The sequence below is a fragment of the Eucalyptus grandis genome, chromosome 9, assembly GCF_016545825.1.
Source record: "Eucalyptus grandis isolate ANBG69807.140 chromosome 9, ASM1654582v1, whole genome shotgun sequence".
NCBI lineage: Eukaryota > Viridiplantae > Streptophyta > Magnoliopsida > Myrtales > Myrtaceae > Eucalyptus > Eucalyptus grandis.
In genome coordinates, this window is record NC_052620.1 from 25,177,291 (window position 1) to 25,194,587 (window position 17,297).

At 42.3% G+C, this 17,297-nt stretch overlaps 3 protein-coding genes across 7 annotated transcripts; 1 reads left to right on the forward strand and 2 right to left on the reverse strand.

Moving 5' to 3' along the window:
* Positions 1-1,198: 1,198 nt before the first annotated feature.
* Positions 1,199-2,262, forward strand: LOC104418718 (40S ribosomal protein S16). Its single transcript, XM_010030133.3, has 2 exons — positions 1,199-1,621; positions 1,912-2,262. The coding sequence occupies exons 1-2, from the start codon at positions 1,287-1,289 to the stop codon at positions 2,009-2,011; spliced, it is 435 nt and encodes a 144-aa protein (XP_010028435.1). The 5' UTR covers positions 1,199-1,286; the 3' UTR covers positions 2,012-2,262.
* Positions 2,263-5,106: 2,844 nt separating this feature from the next.
* Positions 5,107-7,138, reverse strand: LOC104418719 (caffeoyl-CoA O-methyltransferase). Its single transcript, XM_010030135.3, has 5 exons — positions 6,866-7,138; positions 6,656-6,735; positions 6,388-6,532; positions 6,107-6,238; positions 5,107-5,553 (listed from the first exon to the last, which is right to left on the reverse strand). Exons 1-5 carry the CDS (start codon positions 6,956-6,958, stop codon positions 5,263-5,265), a joined length of 741 nt encoding a protein of 246 aa, XP_010028437.2. The 5' UTR covers positions 6,959-7,138; the 3' UTR covers positions 5,107-5,262.
* A 3,828-nt stretch (positions 7,139-10,966) lies between these two features.
* On the reverse strand, positions 10,967-15,278 carry LOC104418721 (protein ALP1-like). Of its 5 annotated transcripts, XM_010030140.3 has the most exons (3): positions 13,692-15,278; positions 11,972-12,232; positions 10,967-11,286 (listed from the first exon to the last, which is right to left on the reverse strand). In XM_010030140.3, exon 1 carries the CDS (start codon positions 15,142-15,144, stop codon positions 13,768-13,770), a length of 1,377 nt encoding a protein of 458 aa, XP_010028442.1. In that variant the 5' UTR covers positions 15,145-15,278; the 3' UTR covers positions 10,967-11,286; positions 11,972-12,232; positions 13,692-13,767. The 5 variants fall into 5 exon arrangements, with proteins under 5 accessions (XP_010028442.1, XP_018718425.1, XP_010028441.1 ...); XM_018862880.2 differs by lacking the exon at positions 11,972-12,232; XM_010030139.3 differs by having other exon boundaries at positions 10,967-12,226.
* Between the last annotated feature and the right edge of the window lie 2,019 nt (positions 15,279-17,297).

A 17,297-nucleotide genomic window follows, 5' to 3' on the forward strand; every position in this document is an offset into this window, starting at 1 on the left:
AATTTTGGAACCGAAAACTGGATCGGCCAGCCTAGTCATTAGTAGAGGCACGAACTTATAAGTTTTTATTTTTTTTGGCCGTTGCGAGGGCAATTGCTTTATTTATTATTTATTGAGGGAAAATTGGAAGAAAGAAAGTAGTCTAACTAATGATGTCGAGGTGACATGTTCGACAAAAAAAGGATCATTGAGGCGACATCGAGCGGATGAGCGTTGGGCACTAATTAGGGCCTATGGCGTACTTGAGCATTGATGGTGACTGAGAGAGACTAGATTTTGTTGCGATTCATAAATTTAAAAATAAAATGTTTTGAACAATCAAGTGGGAAACTGAGAATGTTCCGAGCAAGTCACATGGCGTATAAAACCGCCCGATTCTTCTTCTTTCATAGTTTTGGCCTAGGCTCGCCTTTCTCCTCCTTTCAATAAGAACAATAATTTGCAAGAATCCGATCCACCCGATCCCCAGATTCGGTCGTGACAAATCTAATTATAACTGCGAGGTCAATTTCTTTACAACGCCCTTGAACTTAGTAACGATGTTTTAGAAGACGAACTTATCAAAATAACGATTACGCGCGCAAGAGAAACTTAAGGAGTGCATGATAACTAATTATTTGTGTTCCACAAATAATTTTTTTATTCTAGACTTGTCTCTAGAATCAAATCCGTTTGATAAAATTATTATATTTTTCTATTTTTGAAATAGATTTTTATTCAAGAAATAAGTTTGGAATATAAATTAGATATTTCTCTATTTTTAGAACATAAATTAGAAATAAAAATTCTTCTCATCATTTGTCCATCCGGCGTTGCTAACCACCATCCGTTGTTTGCCGTTCGTCATCCGTCGTCCACCGGTTGCCCGCCCGTCACCGTCACTACTAGTCGCAAGTCTGCTGCTATCCGAAAAGAAGAAATTTTATGTCATTATTAAACGAAATTCTATTTCTAGAGTAAAAAAATCATCTGAAAATAGAATTAAAAAAATTTATTTCTCTTTCAGAAATCACTTTCTAACAAGAATAGTTATTATTCGCGCCTTAGTACTTATATTCGAGCTTGGTCCGCATTCATATATATATAAGGCCCAAATGTGTCGGCCCGGCCCAATCGCCGTCGAAGTTTTCTTTAAAGCCCAAAAGCAAAAACCCTAGCAGCTCGCCGGCGCATCATATATAAGGCCTCGCCTTCCCCCTTGCTCTGCTCCAGTTCAGCGTCTCCGTCTCGTGCGCGAGTAGCTAGCTAGGGTTTTCCTGCCGCAGTCGAGACGCGCGACAACCACCATGGCGGCGCCCATCGAGTCCGTACAGTGCTTCGGGAGGAAGAAGACGGCCGTCGCCGTGACCTACTGCAAGCGCGGCCGCGGGCTGATCAAGATCAACGGCGTCCCCATCGAGCTGGTCGAGCCGGAGATCCTCCGGTTCAAGGCCTACGAGCCGATCCTCCTCCTCGGCCGGCACCGCTTCGCCGGGGTCGACATGAGGATCCGGGTCAAGGGCGGCGGCCACACCTCGCAGATTTACGCCATCCGCCAGAGCATCGCCAAGGCCCTCGTCGCGTTCTACCAGAAGTTCGTGGACGAGCAGAGCAAGAAGGAGATCAAGGACATCTTGGTCAGGTAAAAGTCGAAGCCTTCGCTTTGTGCTCGGAATATTAGGTCTCTTTTTTTGCAAGCGAGCTGGTGACGGTAGGAGGGCGATTGATAGTATTGCATTTCGAAGAGCCTGAGATCGTTGCTGTAAATTCCAGTGTGGCGTAATCTTCTAGGAACTGTTTTCACTAGATTTCTCAGTTTCGATGTGTGTGGTCTGTTTTTGAGTTGACGACGGAGGTGGGTTTAGCTTGCATTTGCTACGGGAGGTAGAAAGTCTGCAACTTTGCCTCATTGGATATTCGTTCATTTCGTAGGTATGATAGGACTTTGCTCGTGGCTGACCCGAGGAGGTGCGAGCCCAAGAAGTTTGGTGGACGTGGTGCTCGCGCCAGGTTCCAGAAGAGTTACCGTTGAAGAGGAATTCGAGGGGGGAGTCGACAAGTTCTTCCTTATATTGTTCTATTTGTTTATGTTTCGACTTCTGGTATTTTTGTTTGAGGACATGGATCCAGTTGAGGTTTCGATTTGATATATCGATGAGTATTTTGGCGGACCGGGTAGTCAGTGCTCATTTTTGTTATTTTAGGTACTCATCTGTTGGCTATAGCTGGTTGAAAGATGAATGCATAATTCACGTCCAAGTGTGCTTGTCCGTGCTTATATTACTTCAGTGCGTTTTGCTATAGTCTGTATACTAGACCGAGTAGATTCGGTTTTCTGTGAGTTGGCAGTGGGAGCAATGCTTGTTTGTTGTCGGGATGACGCGTGTAAGGTCGTATAGTGGCTCGCTCAGCTTCTTATGAGCAGTATCTGCCACTTTATAGACTCTGCATTACTATTAAGATCCTAATTCTCTAGGTGGTTAGTGTGCTCATTCGAGTATCGGTTTTAGTTTCATTACGGTCTTAATAAGCTAATGTGTGATAATGTCCCATTGCAATGGATATGTAATGTAGAGGGTAATGGATGGATTTTAACTTGGGCACATCTTAGATTCCAAGCGGGTCGACCAAAGTCGGGTTTCTCTGGAGGGGGGAATGTCGAATAGGTGATGACTTAGCGTTGCCGCAAGGCATCATGCTTGTTCTTCTGTTGATTTAGCTTTGTTGTGCTGAACTGGTGTCTCCCATTTGCATGGGTAAGTAGGTTGACGGGATTTGTTACATGGTCGAGTTCGACAGTGACTGTAGTAGAATCAGCTTCAGGCAAGCAGGCGACTCGTAGGTTCTACAGGGTGGTTCCTTGCTAATGTGCATCCTTTTTGGCTCGTGAATTCTTTCCTTTCATTGGACATATCCTTGCCTCTACTCCAATCTGCAGTGAGCTTTAACTCCGAAGAGAATTTATTCTGGATCTGAATCTGTTTTTTACTTGTGAAATTTTCTTTGAGAAGTTGCTGCTCCCTAGTGGTTAAGATCAGGAGGGTTAAAAAAACCAAGCTGACTAGAAAAAATCTCAGGTCTTTTTGGTTCAGGTCTCATCCCGATTTGAATAAGGCGCCCTGACCAAATCGAAACCCATTAAACACTAGAAGTAAACACTGTTGCTCTCATATCGTGAAGTGCCCAAATCCATCCTCTCCTAGTCCTACCACGACTTTTCTCCTGAGATGTGCACACCATTTCCTTCCGCAACATCGTCTCCAAATCATCGACCCTCTAGCTCCAAATCCTCAGGACCAATGACACCTTTGTTTTGGCTCTCGACTCTGTCTCCCTCTTCGTCACTGACTTGTCTACCCCCTCAGCCTTTGTCGATCGAATGAGCTCTCACCCAATTGTGCCTCAGGAGAGGACTCCCTCGATTGTTAACATCACCAATCTCGCTGATCGATTAGGTTTTCCGTCTCAACCCAGCTGTCGAGAGAAATTAAGTTGAATTTAAAGACAGGACCTCACCAGATGGAGAACGAGCAAGAAGAAATTTCCATGAACCATGGTCATAGGTTTACTCCTTTTATTTGTCGTGAAAACTCTAGTTTCACAAATATCTCAGAAATGACACTCCACAGTACACTGAGACCAGAGTGCAATTAGATTATCAACATGGGTGAAAAGAAAAGAGACAAACGACAAGAGTGCCGAGTCGAGAGTAAAACGACTGACCAGCCCAGAGTAGTCCTAACTTCCACCAGAGGTAACACCACTTACAAATGCTAGTCAGAGTCTCAGACCAGAGGATGGACGCGATTTGAATCACTTTCCACTAACCTCTGACAATGTGGAAAAGAAAAGAAGACGAAAACAGAAGATGAAAATCCACGCTGAGCAGTCCCGAACCTACCAGTCCTTGTCGGTTTGGGTTGTATTCAAGTCGGGTCACAATGGACATGCACTCTTCATATTCGGGTCGGGCTGGGTACTAGTGGAGATGGCCCAAACCGTTGACGCCCCCAGTCAAAGCTGACTTATAATATTAAAATCACAGTTAGTGATGGATGCAATTACAGATACATAAGATCAATCTTGTGTAGGTAGGACCCGCAGCGTTGAATAATCTGTATATTTCTGGGTAAACTTGTTATGCACTCCTCATATCTGTTTTTCTTTTGTTGGTCTCTTAAGTTTCTGACTGTAAATGAATCTTTGAAGAATGTTCTAAAAAGAGAACTTACTGTGATTTTTCCCCTGCCATATTACTTATCAACAGTTTAACGTCCATTGAACAAGACATATAACAAGCGAGTTATCTCATGATGCGGCTGCTTTATCTGGATTATGTAAATGCCAAGCTGGTACGGAGTTGCATCTGAGAATGAGTCGTCGAGCTCCGACTTTAAATCGCCAGGACCTCGATTGGCACCAACAGGAGAAATTCATCTACGGCAGGATTCTGAAACTTCCCTTGGGGTTTGTGCTCTGCTTCCCCATTAAGAGTTAAAGGGGAATCACGTGGCATTGTCCCACAAGGTTGCAGTAGATATAGTTCATTTTCTGATGGAGCTTGCTAATTTTATGACTAGGAAGTCGAGATGAAATTCAGGTTCATGTCCTTCGTTGCCATGGATCGAGCAGCGCGTTTGACGGGCTGTCGGTTTCTGCTTTTGTCTAGGCAAACATCGCTCAACAAATGGATTTCTCAGCTGCCCATACGGATTTTTTTCATGCCAGACATATCCTATTTCGAGGATGACCCTCTCCATCGGATAACTTCGAGCTCCTGAAATCATCATTGGCATAATTTTTGCAACCAGTGATCTATTGCTTTAAATAGCATGACTTGTAAAGTTACTTATAGAGTTATATTACACTTATCAATGATAAGTGTTCGAGTAGTCCAAAAAATTTATTTGGTGACCGTTGAAAGATCAAAATGATATTGATATATTTGTCTCTTCGTTTTTTTAAATTAAAATTACAAACTATGGTAGTCATAACTTAATTACCAGGATTCACTTTGCTTTTTTGTTTTGGGCCAAGGATTCACTTTTGGATGACTGATGGAAGAACTTGAGATAATTCGAAGAAACTGATCAAAAAAATAAAAAAATAAAAAGAAATCGAGAGCACTAAAGAGAAACAGCAACATAATTTGGCATTTAATTGCGAATCCCGTTTCTAGGTTCATGGAAAAGAAACAGCAACAAGATATACATAAATCTCTCTCTTTTTCGTGGGTTCTACATTAAGAATGAACCCTGATCATAAGGACTTGAGATTAGATGCTCAGCTGATCCGACGGCAGAGAGTGATGCCATCACCCACGGGGAGCATGCAGATCTCAATCCTAGGATCAGCGGCAAGAGCCTTGTTGAGCTCCAGCACAAAATCCCTGTAGTACCTCACATACTTCCTGAGCGGGGCGTCCGGCGGCGCAACCACGGAGCCGTTCCATAGGGTGTTGTCGTAGCCAATGAGGCCTCCAACCTTGACAAGCTCGATCAGCCTCTTGTGGTAGTTGAGGTAATTGTCCTTGTCCGCGTCCACGAATATGAAGTCGAACGACCCTTGCTTCCCCTGCAATGATAACCCAAGTCACACTCCTGATGCCATCTATTGATTTTGCAATGAAATACATTTTCCTCCACCAAATAGAGTCAACGTTATCAGCAAAAACATCAATGTAAATCTTATGAATGCTTAAGATGGATCCATGGGTTTAGGGAAAAATGATGCCCCAACCGGATTATGGACTTTAATCACTATTTTGTTGCGGTCCCCCCCCCACAAAAGTAAACCATCCTGTCCTCCTCATTCTGTCCGGTGCAGAAATGGCAATTAAAAAGGTCCGTGACAATATTTATGGAATCTACCAGGAGTCATGACCACGCTGCATTTAAATTGTATCTTCATGGACACAAACGTGGGACAAACAGTGATGGATTGAGATTTATAAGGTGCTCCAGGAGCATTGCTCTTGATGCATTTCTATCGTCAGATGCACATGAGGGCTATGCATTGAATAACTTTATGCGTTAGATCCAATAGTCGAGATGCATTAGGAGCAAAGCTTCTTACGCACAAAATAATTAATCGTGAAGCTGAGATGCTCAAAGGAAGGGGTACTCACATCTTCGATCAACTGATCAAGAATAGGCAAAGCAGGGCCTTCTCTGAAGTCAATCTTGTCGGCAACACCGGCTTTTTGGATGACCGGCAGGCCAAGTTCATAGCTCTCTCTGTTAATGTCCATAGCCAAAATCTGCAGAAAACAATCAATGACCATGATATTTTCAGAGCCATACGCTTTCATTTTTGAAAAAGCAAGTCAATGTTCTTCAAATATGGGGGAAAAAGCTTGTGGTCTCAGATTGAACTTCGTTGACTTGGAAGAGAACAAATCAAACCGACCTTTCCGTCATCAGGAAGAGCAAGAGCGGTGGCGAGGAGAGAGTAGCCAGTGAAGACACCAATCTCCATGGTGTTCTTGGCGTTGATGAGCTTGAGAAGCATGTTCAAGAACTGCCCTTCGTCTGCTGATGTTGTCATTATGTTCCTATTTTTGCAATTTATATTCAAAGGAACAAAAAGGGTTCAGCTCAAGAAACAAACTCGTGAATGAGAGAGGGCATTTATTGAAGTCTGATCTGTTCTGTTCCTGAATCATATGCGAACTCACCATGGATGTTTTGCTGTTATGTCCCTGAGCTCCTTCATGGGCTCAGGCTCTCTTGGGTACACGCTGGTCTCCAAAATATACTGCAAAAAGAGAAACGATTGAAGATCAGAGACACAACACCTCAAGTTGGAAACTATCGATCAAGTTATACAGCAGAAGGAACAGAATCATCCATCGATTCCAACAAAAGCTATAAAGATTCACACTCACTTGGTAAAGAGCATCACTCTGAAGGAGAGACTTGTGGCCAACCTCCTGGTGCCTCCCGGCTTGGGTCTGGCTCTCCTCTCCGGCGGTGGCCATTGATTCAAACTCTCTCTCTCTCTCTCTCTCTCTCTCTCTCTCTCTCTGCTTAGGAATATTGTAATATGTTGTGATCAAGAAATGTTGCAGTTGACCTAAGTTCTATGAGCAGGCATGATGCAACGTATATAAGGACAGTGATGGTCCGGTTTGGACCGGTTTGAAGGGCAATGGACCGCCTGCCAAAAGTACCTGGTCCAGGGTTGGTGAACTCCTGGAAGCATACAGGCCTCCTGACCCTGGACTTGTTTAGTACCCTTCCATGTCCAGAGAAATTTTTTTTTATCGGGTTTGGTAAAGTTACTCTAACAAAGCTTATCACAATCATTGAAAAAGGAGATCAAAACGAGCCGAGCGACCCACATTTCCGTTTTTCAAAAAATTCCTGTTTTTTCCCCTCAAACTTGAGAGGAAAGTCTAGTGGGTAATGATGAGCTTTTCCGATAAAATCAATCTGGTGTTGGGGAGACGTGGCGGGGCCCGCCAAATGAGAATGTGGAATTGGTCAGATGGGAGCGAAGGAACCAGAAAAGGTTGGCGCGGAGTTGGTGAGGGAGGGTGACACGTTTGGTTTTGAGCACCACCATTTTTCGGGTTGGTGGCCACCTCCTTTGGCCTCGGACAGGATTTGGCAATTCGTATGAAATTAGCAGATGGGTTCCAAGAAAACTGCCCTTCAGCCATAATCATAATTTCGCGCAATGAATCCGATGTTTGATCGATTCCAAGTACATCCCCTGTTGCGGCAGCCACGTCGACGCGACAAGTCTCATTAAACCGATCGCGGAGTAGGACAATTCCACAATTTCTCGCCGTGTAATTTGGTGGTTGGTCGTTCAGACGAATCTCTGTTGCTGTCTGGACAAGTTGATGACTTTCACTTTGGCAATTGCCCTCTTCTGCTTTTGAACGAAATCAGTCTTCGCTTCTTCAAGTTAGTTCAAATTTGAAGAAAGCGTCTGGCAAAGAGCAGAAAATTGAGGAAGATTGGACAAATGGTGTGAGGTCCGGTTTGTTCTGCCCAAAGCAGTACGGGGCATCTTTTCTCTCTCCCTCTGAAGGAAAAAGGTTCGAGTGAGCGAATTCATTTTTAAGTTTAGCCTCAATTAAAAAGATATTTCTGGGGAGCGTGATTCCAATATGTTACATGATGAAAATTCGCAGCTTTTTGTAATAATCATTACTTGCCATCTGAATAATATCTGCTCTGTTCAACAATTTTTATTTTTTTTCTAATTGGAAATCATTATTATTTTCCCACGATCTCCCCAATTTTTGGTCAGTGACTAGGGAAGGAGAAGGTTGGTGGCTTGGTATCCGATCTCTCTCTCTCCCTTCATTATTCGATCAAACCCTTGAATTCTTCTTTTTCATTAATTAGGTCCCATCAAAGCAGAAACGAAAATGTTGATATGGACCAACACCTCAGCATCGACCAGACAAGTTAAGTCAGTACTTATATGTACTATGCTTTTTTGAACCGGATAAAATACTAACAAATTAAAAAATCTAAGAGATAGAAAGAGAAAAGAAGAGAGAAAAAGGGAGGCTCTAGGGGGGCGGAGGTGGCGCTGCTCAAGCCTCAAGAGGGCCATTGAGCCCTACTTGCGATCTTATATGTTGAGTGACACTTGGTAAGGTCGTGTCATCCTAGTTGATCTAGCCTAGCTCATGGAACACAAGCTAGATCTAACCTCGGTCAAGGTTGCGCAACCCCAATAGTCACTTGCTAGGGGTGCAACCCTTAGCGTGGAGCTGGTGACATTGGGCAACTCCTGGTGGCACCTTGCCTCCACCCTAATGTCCTTTTAACTTTTTGACGTTCATTTTATCTCTGAACTATCCTTCAATTTTTTAATTACTTTTTTGTAAATGTCACATAGGATGTCATATTAATATTAAACCACCACGTCAACATTTCTATCGATAATCTTGACGGAATGACGACTTGAACAAAAAAGAAGAAAAAAACACATATATTAGGGACTCAATAGTACAAGAAAAGAGTTTAAAGACCCGATTAAACACACTATAGTAAAGTTCAGAAACTTCTTTTGCCTTTCATCCCTTATTGAATATCCGCTCATTAACTAGTCCATACCGAATTCATCTGACTTTTCTTCTGCAAGACTGAATAGTAGTCCTCTCGACGTGGAGATTCAGCAAGAAACAGCGTGGCCTTTCCAAGATGTTATTGTCACGCAACTTAATGAATAAACTGTTTTGTATTGTCGTTGACAGCGATGAGAAGTCTTAAAAAAAGTGTTAAGTCGGTATAAAGATGAGTTTCAAGCGCGTTTGCGGTTGATCTTACTACTCGTGTTGGCAAGTTAGGTTGTTAAGCATAGAGCATAAGTTACTTTGTTTACATTTTTTTTTCGTTCTCGAACGTAAACAAAAAAGTGTTTGTTCGCCTGTGCGATTTTGAACAAAAGAACACGTTTGGTAACGTTTGGTCCTAAATAAAAAATGAACAAAACACGTTTGGTAAATTTTATTATTTTTTGTTTCTTTTAATTTTTTTAAACATTTTTTTATTTTTTATTTTTCCTTTCTTTTTATTTTTCTTTTCTTCGACCCACCGGCCTCCGGCGACGTGCCGATGGGGCTGGGCTCGCCCGGCCACGGCGAGGCTCGCCGCCCCACGGCGAGGCCGAGCCCGCCGTGGTTGGGCGAGGCTCGGCGTCGCCGGGCGCGGTGAGGCCGAGCCTCGCCTTGGCCGGGCGAGCCCGAGCCTCGACGGGCCGGTCGCCGGCCATGGCCGAGGCCGGCGACCGGCCAAAATAAAAAGAAGAAAAAAAGAAGAAGAGAAGAAGAAGAGAGAGAAGAGTGATAATTGTTCTTTTGTTGGAAGAGAAACAATTTTTTTTTTCTCATTTCGAGAGAAAAACAAAAAAGAACCAAACGCGTTTCTGTTCCTTTTTTCCCTAAACACTTTCCGTATGTAGAGAGCACGCCCTTATAATCCGTTGGAAGAGTCAGAGAGAGAATGAAGAGCCAGATGAAGTGAACTGGCCTAAGATTTGAGACACCTACTGATAAATCAGGCCAAGCGTTTGATCAAAAGCACAAACAATGGAACAGATTGTTGCTGGGGAAAACACCAGATCGTCCGGCGATCGGCTTGATCTTCAAAACAGCCAAGATTCAAGATGGGACCGTAGACTAATCTGCAGATAGTTGGTAATAAAGTTGATTTTGACTAATCAATCGACTCTTGAAATGTCTCGTGATGGTGCCAACATGTACATATAACACCAACGGACGGTATCGAGTATTCTACCCGACAGTTTGACATAATTATCTAACTAACTGATCTTGACAAGGCGCCATTGTAATATTATTTTGTTGAAGCACGCATGCTTTAACAAAATAATAAGGTTGACATTTCTCACTTCCTTTCACCATTTTTCATCTATCGACTACCGCTTTCCAACAAATTCTGACGATCCATCATGGTATTGTATAAAATAGTAATCTGAGCACGCATGCATGGGGCCTCTCCCAGGCTCTTTATTTCTAAATAATCTCACTCCCTATCCTTTAGCTCATATCTTCTCTCTGGTTTTTATCTTTTTCGGACTTCCCTCATTTGCATGGCTAACCTAAGTATCAGAGAGCCGATCCGGGCATAAAAGTCGGTCGCTCTGACCCGTTTGTTGTAGTGCAGATCGATTCTTTAGTGAAGCTTCAGACACAGTTCATGTTCAACAGTCGGTATTCGCTACTGCAACCTTCCGTTTTTTTTTTTCCTGTTTGTGAGCATCATAAGTCAGTATTTATGTTGAAGCCAATTATATTCTCGCCGCAAGATAAGTATTCTCAAGTGAACATCCTATCAATGTGGCCTTGGCATCAAATTTAAACTTGCCAGTTGAGTTTGTCTCGTATGCTGTGGCAAGGGTTTGAAACCCGATCCTACCGTGTCTTCGCCACTGTAATTCTAGCGGGAAACAGCCACTGAATTGTTGCATGGAGACCACAAAAACATCAGTTGAGGGCTCATGATAAGACCAGAAAAAACTCGAACAACATAAGCATTAGACAAGTCACGAGATCATGACGCGGTTGATGAAGAGGCTCTGCTCAACAAGCATTAATTGTTGCCAACAATCTTTGATTCAGTACATGCTTCGGACGAGAATAGATTCCAACAGCAGAACTACCACTGCTCTCTAAAAACCATAAACCCGAGACTTTCCTGCTGCAAGTCCACGAGGGAAAATGACCTAGAGAGGGCGCTTCCTCCTGTCAGCTGTAGAAAGAGTCTTTCTTTGAGAGCAAGCTAATTCAGCTTTCACACCCTCCAGGCAGAATGTTACTAAATCCTAAAGGAAAAAGAAAAACACATCACTGATTTTACGTCATCCAGAAAAGTTACAAACAGAAGCATCTCACTCAATTCATTTTACCTTATCACGTTTCAAAAAAGTTTACCAAACAGGAATACATACCTTGAAATTGGGACACAGCTTCAAGGTTCAAGACATGGCCTTGCCCGAAACCAGACATAAATACTAGCTAAAGCTGAGGGTGCAACCTAATTCATTTTCTGGTAACACAAGCCAACTCGAATCCTCAACAGCTAAAACAGGAAATTAACAGTGCAAGTGGTCCTCAAAAGGTTCACAGGATCGCAAGATCATAATAGGACAGATAAGATACATACGTTATTTTGGTTTATTTCCTTTACTCATTTTATCTGGCTTTACCTAGGCATGTTAGATTCCATGAGGACTGCGACAGGTGCTTATTCACTAGTTATTTAAGAAGATAGGGACTTGTATCTGTCCTGTCATTACTTATTACTCCCCTTTGACTATCATAACTTCTTAAGCCCCTTTTGGACTGCTTTCTATCACACGCCTATAGACATTAGCTTGTCCATCAGGGACCATACACAACAGAGATTAGTGATGGGTAATATGCTGATCTGAAAGAGTGTATAAACCAACTTTTTGTACAATCATAACCTAATGGCCACAAACTATAGAAAGTTAATTAACTGAATACCTCTCCCGCCATCAGCACAGGTCTTCTGAGCGCCTCCCAAACAATTCAAGCAGCTTAAATCAATTCCGCATCCAGTCCCAATTCATTACACATCACAAATCTTTTCTACTCTCGTACAGTCAACTTAGCTCTCCCTTGATGATTTTGAATCAACTCGCTCTTTCCTGATGGACTTATCCATGGTGTTTCTAGAAACCAGAATGACAAGTTGTGATGGACCATCATCAGATTGATTGACTTTAGATCTGGTTTCAGCTGCAACTACAAGTAAACTCAAGGAATCAATGACGGACAGGAAAAGAGGGGAAAATAGTGCGATGTTTTAATTAGTCGTCTCTTTGACTCAGATCTTCCTTGTTTTCTTATGCATATGTATCCTTGTATTCCTCTGGACTGCCTTTTCACTGGTGTATTTACTAATTAAACAAAACAATCAACAAAACAGGGAAGTGTTACATATCACTCTGCATCGATAACTAATTACCCTCGTATAACAAAGTGCAGTACAATAAAAGGTGTGAGGTATGCAAATACAGGTAATATCACATGTTACTATACAAAGCAGCACTCAATGCAGATGACAGGGCATATCCAACAAAACGTCCAGAACAAAGGGGAAAACAAGTCATAGGATAATTCCTGAACTAAAGTAACCATCTAACATCAAAAAGTCCTTACAAGAAAGGATCAGGTATTAATGGACCTAAAGCAAGCTGTAAAACAAGAGGCAATCTAAAAATTCCTATTGTTGTTGCATATTCAATGCTCGATACATTCTAAAGACCCTACTCCTAATTCTAGCGTAGAATATGGTTACTATAGTTCTCCCTCTCCTGTAATTCAACAAGTCCATTTAGATTGAGGCCTAAGTAAATGTATTGAACCATTGATATGTTTCTTCTGTTATAGTTTGTATCCTTTATCTTAAGTTAGCAATTTCAGGTAGTCTAGTCATCGAATAAAATTTCCAGTAGTTATGAAGTCCCTAGGCAGAATCTGACCTTATATCATTCAAACAAAAATGCATATTCACGGTGCTGAATCTTATAGTCCCTCCAGATTATGAGAATTTTACATTCAATTTGGAAATTCAAAAGGGAATACATGTATTTGGATCCAAAAAAGCATTTGCAATGTAACACAAACCTTAAACCAGCCAAGAAGATACTGATAGATCATTGAGGGTAAGGAAATATGAGACGCATTACAAGCAAGATTAGATAGACCGTGGAAGCATATAGAAACGTTAGTGAACTATTTTGGCAATACAGCCTTCAAGTATCTATCTGGTGGTGGGCAAGTCCAGGTTGCTTTTCCAGGCAAGTTTTTGAGTGTTAATTGAGAAAAATATCAGAGTAAATTGCAGTTAGTTGATAATTAAATCAGAATCAAAGCCACTCTTTCTGTTCACCAGGAAGAAGAGTCTCTGGTCTTCTCATCCTGTTCCCGCAGCGATATAACAAAGCACTGTTGGAAGGTAAAAAAGCCTTTTCTTTTTCTTTTTGAAGACTCAGTAGGAAGAAAAATCAAAATATGTCGCTGCACATCTAACAGCTCTTGGTCAACATTTATGTACAATTCATAAGAACCCTTATTTGCAGTTTGAACTGGAAAAAGCTCCTCATTTCCTACTCTGCCAAAATCACTGGCTCTCAAAGTGTAAATGCTACTAAATCTAAATCCAAGAACCTGGGAAATTCACCAAATAAACCTTCTTTACCTCTCTATTGCGGTGAGAAAGACCAACCCCGAAACAATACCCACCCACTAAAATCAGCTGCAATCAGATCTCTCCGTCAAGCTACAAATGCACTGAACGACCGGCCACTAAATGAATCACTCTGGTCATGGAAATCCTTCGCTAGTGTGGCCAATCCATCTCGCAGAACCTGACCTTGTCCAGAACTTACCTCCGAACCAGCATCCAGAAGACGGTGTGTCTGATGATCGTGCGATGAGCTATCTCCTAACTCACTACACAATGCTGAATAGTCCTCCCTCATTAGCAGGGCATTATGAAGAATCGAACAAGCACCTATGTAAGCAACGGTGGTCCTAAAATCCTCTTTTATTGGTCTGCTTAAAACACCCCAATTCCTGAGACTAGCAATAGTTTTAAGGGCAGGCGTAAGCATCAAACTATGCGCCACATTGAAATAAGCCTGGCATGATCCTGTGGTGGCATTAGCAAAAGGCACGATCAACCAAGGAAGCAGAGGGTACCCTTCATCTCCAACCAAATACGGATTCGCATTGACCCCCTTAACATCCACAGGAGGCGAGTTCAGTAACCTCTCCTCCTCGATGTCTTTGAACAAACTCGACAGCCGAAGAACTCGTGACCGGCCCTTATCACCGCGAAATCCTGCAATGACACTCAGAATTCTCGAGGTGGAGTCGACGACTATTTGCGCAGCAATAGTACCATTAGGCCCACAATCGGCGACGGTCTCAAATCTTGCACAATCAATCACACCGCAGCAATTCGGCAACCCAGTCAGCGCCTCGAACCCCCTCGACACGGATTCGAGCTCGGCCGGCCCCGGGAAACCCGCCCAGAACCGGAAATTGGTGCACAGGACACGGCACAACTGCTTGGTGCAAAACCGGGAGGCCACCTCCGAGACTCCAAACTGGCGAGCCACGTCGCGGTGGTCGCCACCGGTGGCCAGCCGGAAGAGCCCGACCCCGAGGCGGAGCTCCGGCGACAGGTTCAGCGGCGACCCGACCGGGTCGCGGCAATCCAGCAGCGGCTCGAGCAGGCCCGCGAGCCACTCGAAGGTGGAAGCCGTCATCTTGAAAGAGCCCACGAACGAGTCGGGACTCCGGGCCGGGCCGAGCCCGACCCCCCGGCCGCCGCCGCCGCCGAGTTCCGAGCCGGAGCCGTCCGTCTCGTCCTCGCCGGCGGGTCCGGGGTCCGGTTCCGGGAAGTGGGTCCTCTTCCTTTTCCTCGAAACCGACCGGGGAGACAGGGAGGCGGCGATCTCGTGGTGAGACAGGAAATGGGTGATCAAGGGGAAGAAGTTGGCGAACGAATCGAAGCCGCGGGAGGAGAAGGGACCGGAATTGGGGGTGAGGGAGAGGGGGGACGAGGAAGGGAAGAGGAGCAGCAGCAGAAGCAAGATCTCGGAGACGACGGAGGACAGTAAAGCTGCCAATTTTCTGGATTCCATGGCTGCTTTCTCGCTCCCCTCGGGCGTGTCGGAGAATGTGGGGATTTGGGTTCTTCGCTTTCGGCTCGGAAATCGAGAAGAGAGAGAGAGGGAGGAGAAGAATCTGAGGGGAGGCAAGAGAGAGAATCACCTGGCTTCTGGTTAATGGCTGTTTTTCGGTTTTGGAAGTTTCCTTTTTCTAATATTGCGCACGTGGGAGGAGTGTCACTGTCGGGACGGCGGGAGCGATTCGGTGTCGCTGCTTCGAGTGGTGTTCCCGTGAGCTTGGTTTTGACTTTTCCGAGCATGTTGCGCTGACCTCGAGGGATGCGTAAGAACTTGTCCGAAAAAGAAAAGAAAAAAAAAAAAGTTGTCCGAAAATAACACACGACCAAACGAGTTAAGACAGCATTATCCTTTCATTTGAGATCTATTTCTATTGATAACTAATTTGTTTGTATGGCGAATGAACTCGATTTTTATCGATTTTCGGCCCTTTTGAAATAAGCAAGTTGATTGGAATTTATTTCACACTCAATGCATAATTTTTAAACAATTTTGTTGGTTTAAAATTTTTTTGTGGAAAGTAAAAAAAAAAAAGAAGGCCTTTTTAACTAGACCGCAAAGGATAAAAACTAATGTGACAAAAATAAAAGGCATGTCAAGTTTCTCCAAGTCGTACGAACACCTTATCCGTACAATGTATACGAATTGTCGGGGCCCTATACTTCAAATTATGGCGAAATTGAAGGATATAAAGTATTTGTTCAGGTATATAAAATCGGATCCCAACTAATGATGATGACAACAACGACACTAGTGTTGGATCATTGAAAGTTTTCTCTAATTTGAGGAGTTACACTTAATAATATTATACTTAAAAAAAAATATTAGGCTAAAGTGCATTTTGTGGTTGACGGAGAAAAAGTGCATTTTGTGGAACATAATTTCAGCCATCAAACCTTTTGGGGAGTTTTGTTTGTGATTTAGGAGATGGAGGGTACATTAACAAAGCCATTTTACCATGCCAATTATTAGATCTTGATTCCCAAAAAAAGGGGAAATATGGCATGTTGCCCGAGATTAATTGGGGCCAAAAAGGGTAGTTTGTCATATTAACCACTGATCAATATGCATATCTAGCCATTAAGTAAGAACAAGTTGCTTTGAAATGAATTCAAATGATTTTAATATAAAAACATGAAATAAATATCAAAAAACAAACAAAAAAAAAAAATCTCCATAAAAGTAGTTGATTTCTATATAATGACCGACAATATGAAATTGTTCTTTTTACTCTTCTTTTTATATATTGAGATTGCGATGAAACAAGGATGTTTTGGTCATATGAGGAGCGAATACCAAATTTAAAAGTCAAACCTATGTATGTTATGGATATTACAAAGAGCTTATCCTTTTTCTTGCCGCAGATGTCAAATAACATACCTTTACCAGCAAAAAGAATTTATGTATAGTCTAGATTTAAAAAAAAAAAAAAACTTATCCTTTTTTTTTTCGGGAAATGTCAAATAAGATACCTTTACAAGCAAATTTACATTGCCCATATTTCCTTTTGCATTTAATTATTGTATATGTGGGGTATGGCTTTCCAAAGTGGACAGATCAGAGATATTAGTGCCTCTAGGTTAGGATTTCCTACTTATTTTCATTTGAGACAGATGGTAAATTCCTGGAATGGAGACTATTTTATGTCTTGTGGTGTTAATGTATGCGGAAATGGAAATTTCATCTGACCTCAAATCAAATCTGATTATGTTGACTAAAAGAGCCTTTCGTCATTATTAAATTACCATGGTTCATCGACTGAATGAAATTCATATATTAAGAATCCCGCCATCCGATTCCTTTAAAAAATGTCAACTTTAACTCGAGTTTTAATTCCAGTTCTTTTTTTTTTTTTTTGTCAGTAATTCCAGTTCAAATGATAAAAACCATAAAATTTAACTCGAGTCTCAATCTAATCAAAACCTTTTTTCCATTCTCATAAAAAATACAGACTTTTAATCGATATCCAAATTTGATTGCCATCAAGTTTCTATTAATTATACGTCTCCACAGCACATCAATGTGGGATTCATTTTTTTTTTTTTATAAATTAGCTAGCTAATTAGTTTGTTTTGTCGTACATAAATTCATTCAATGTGTTTTTTTGT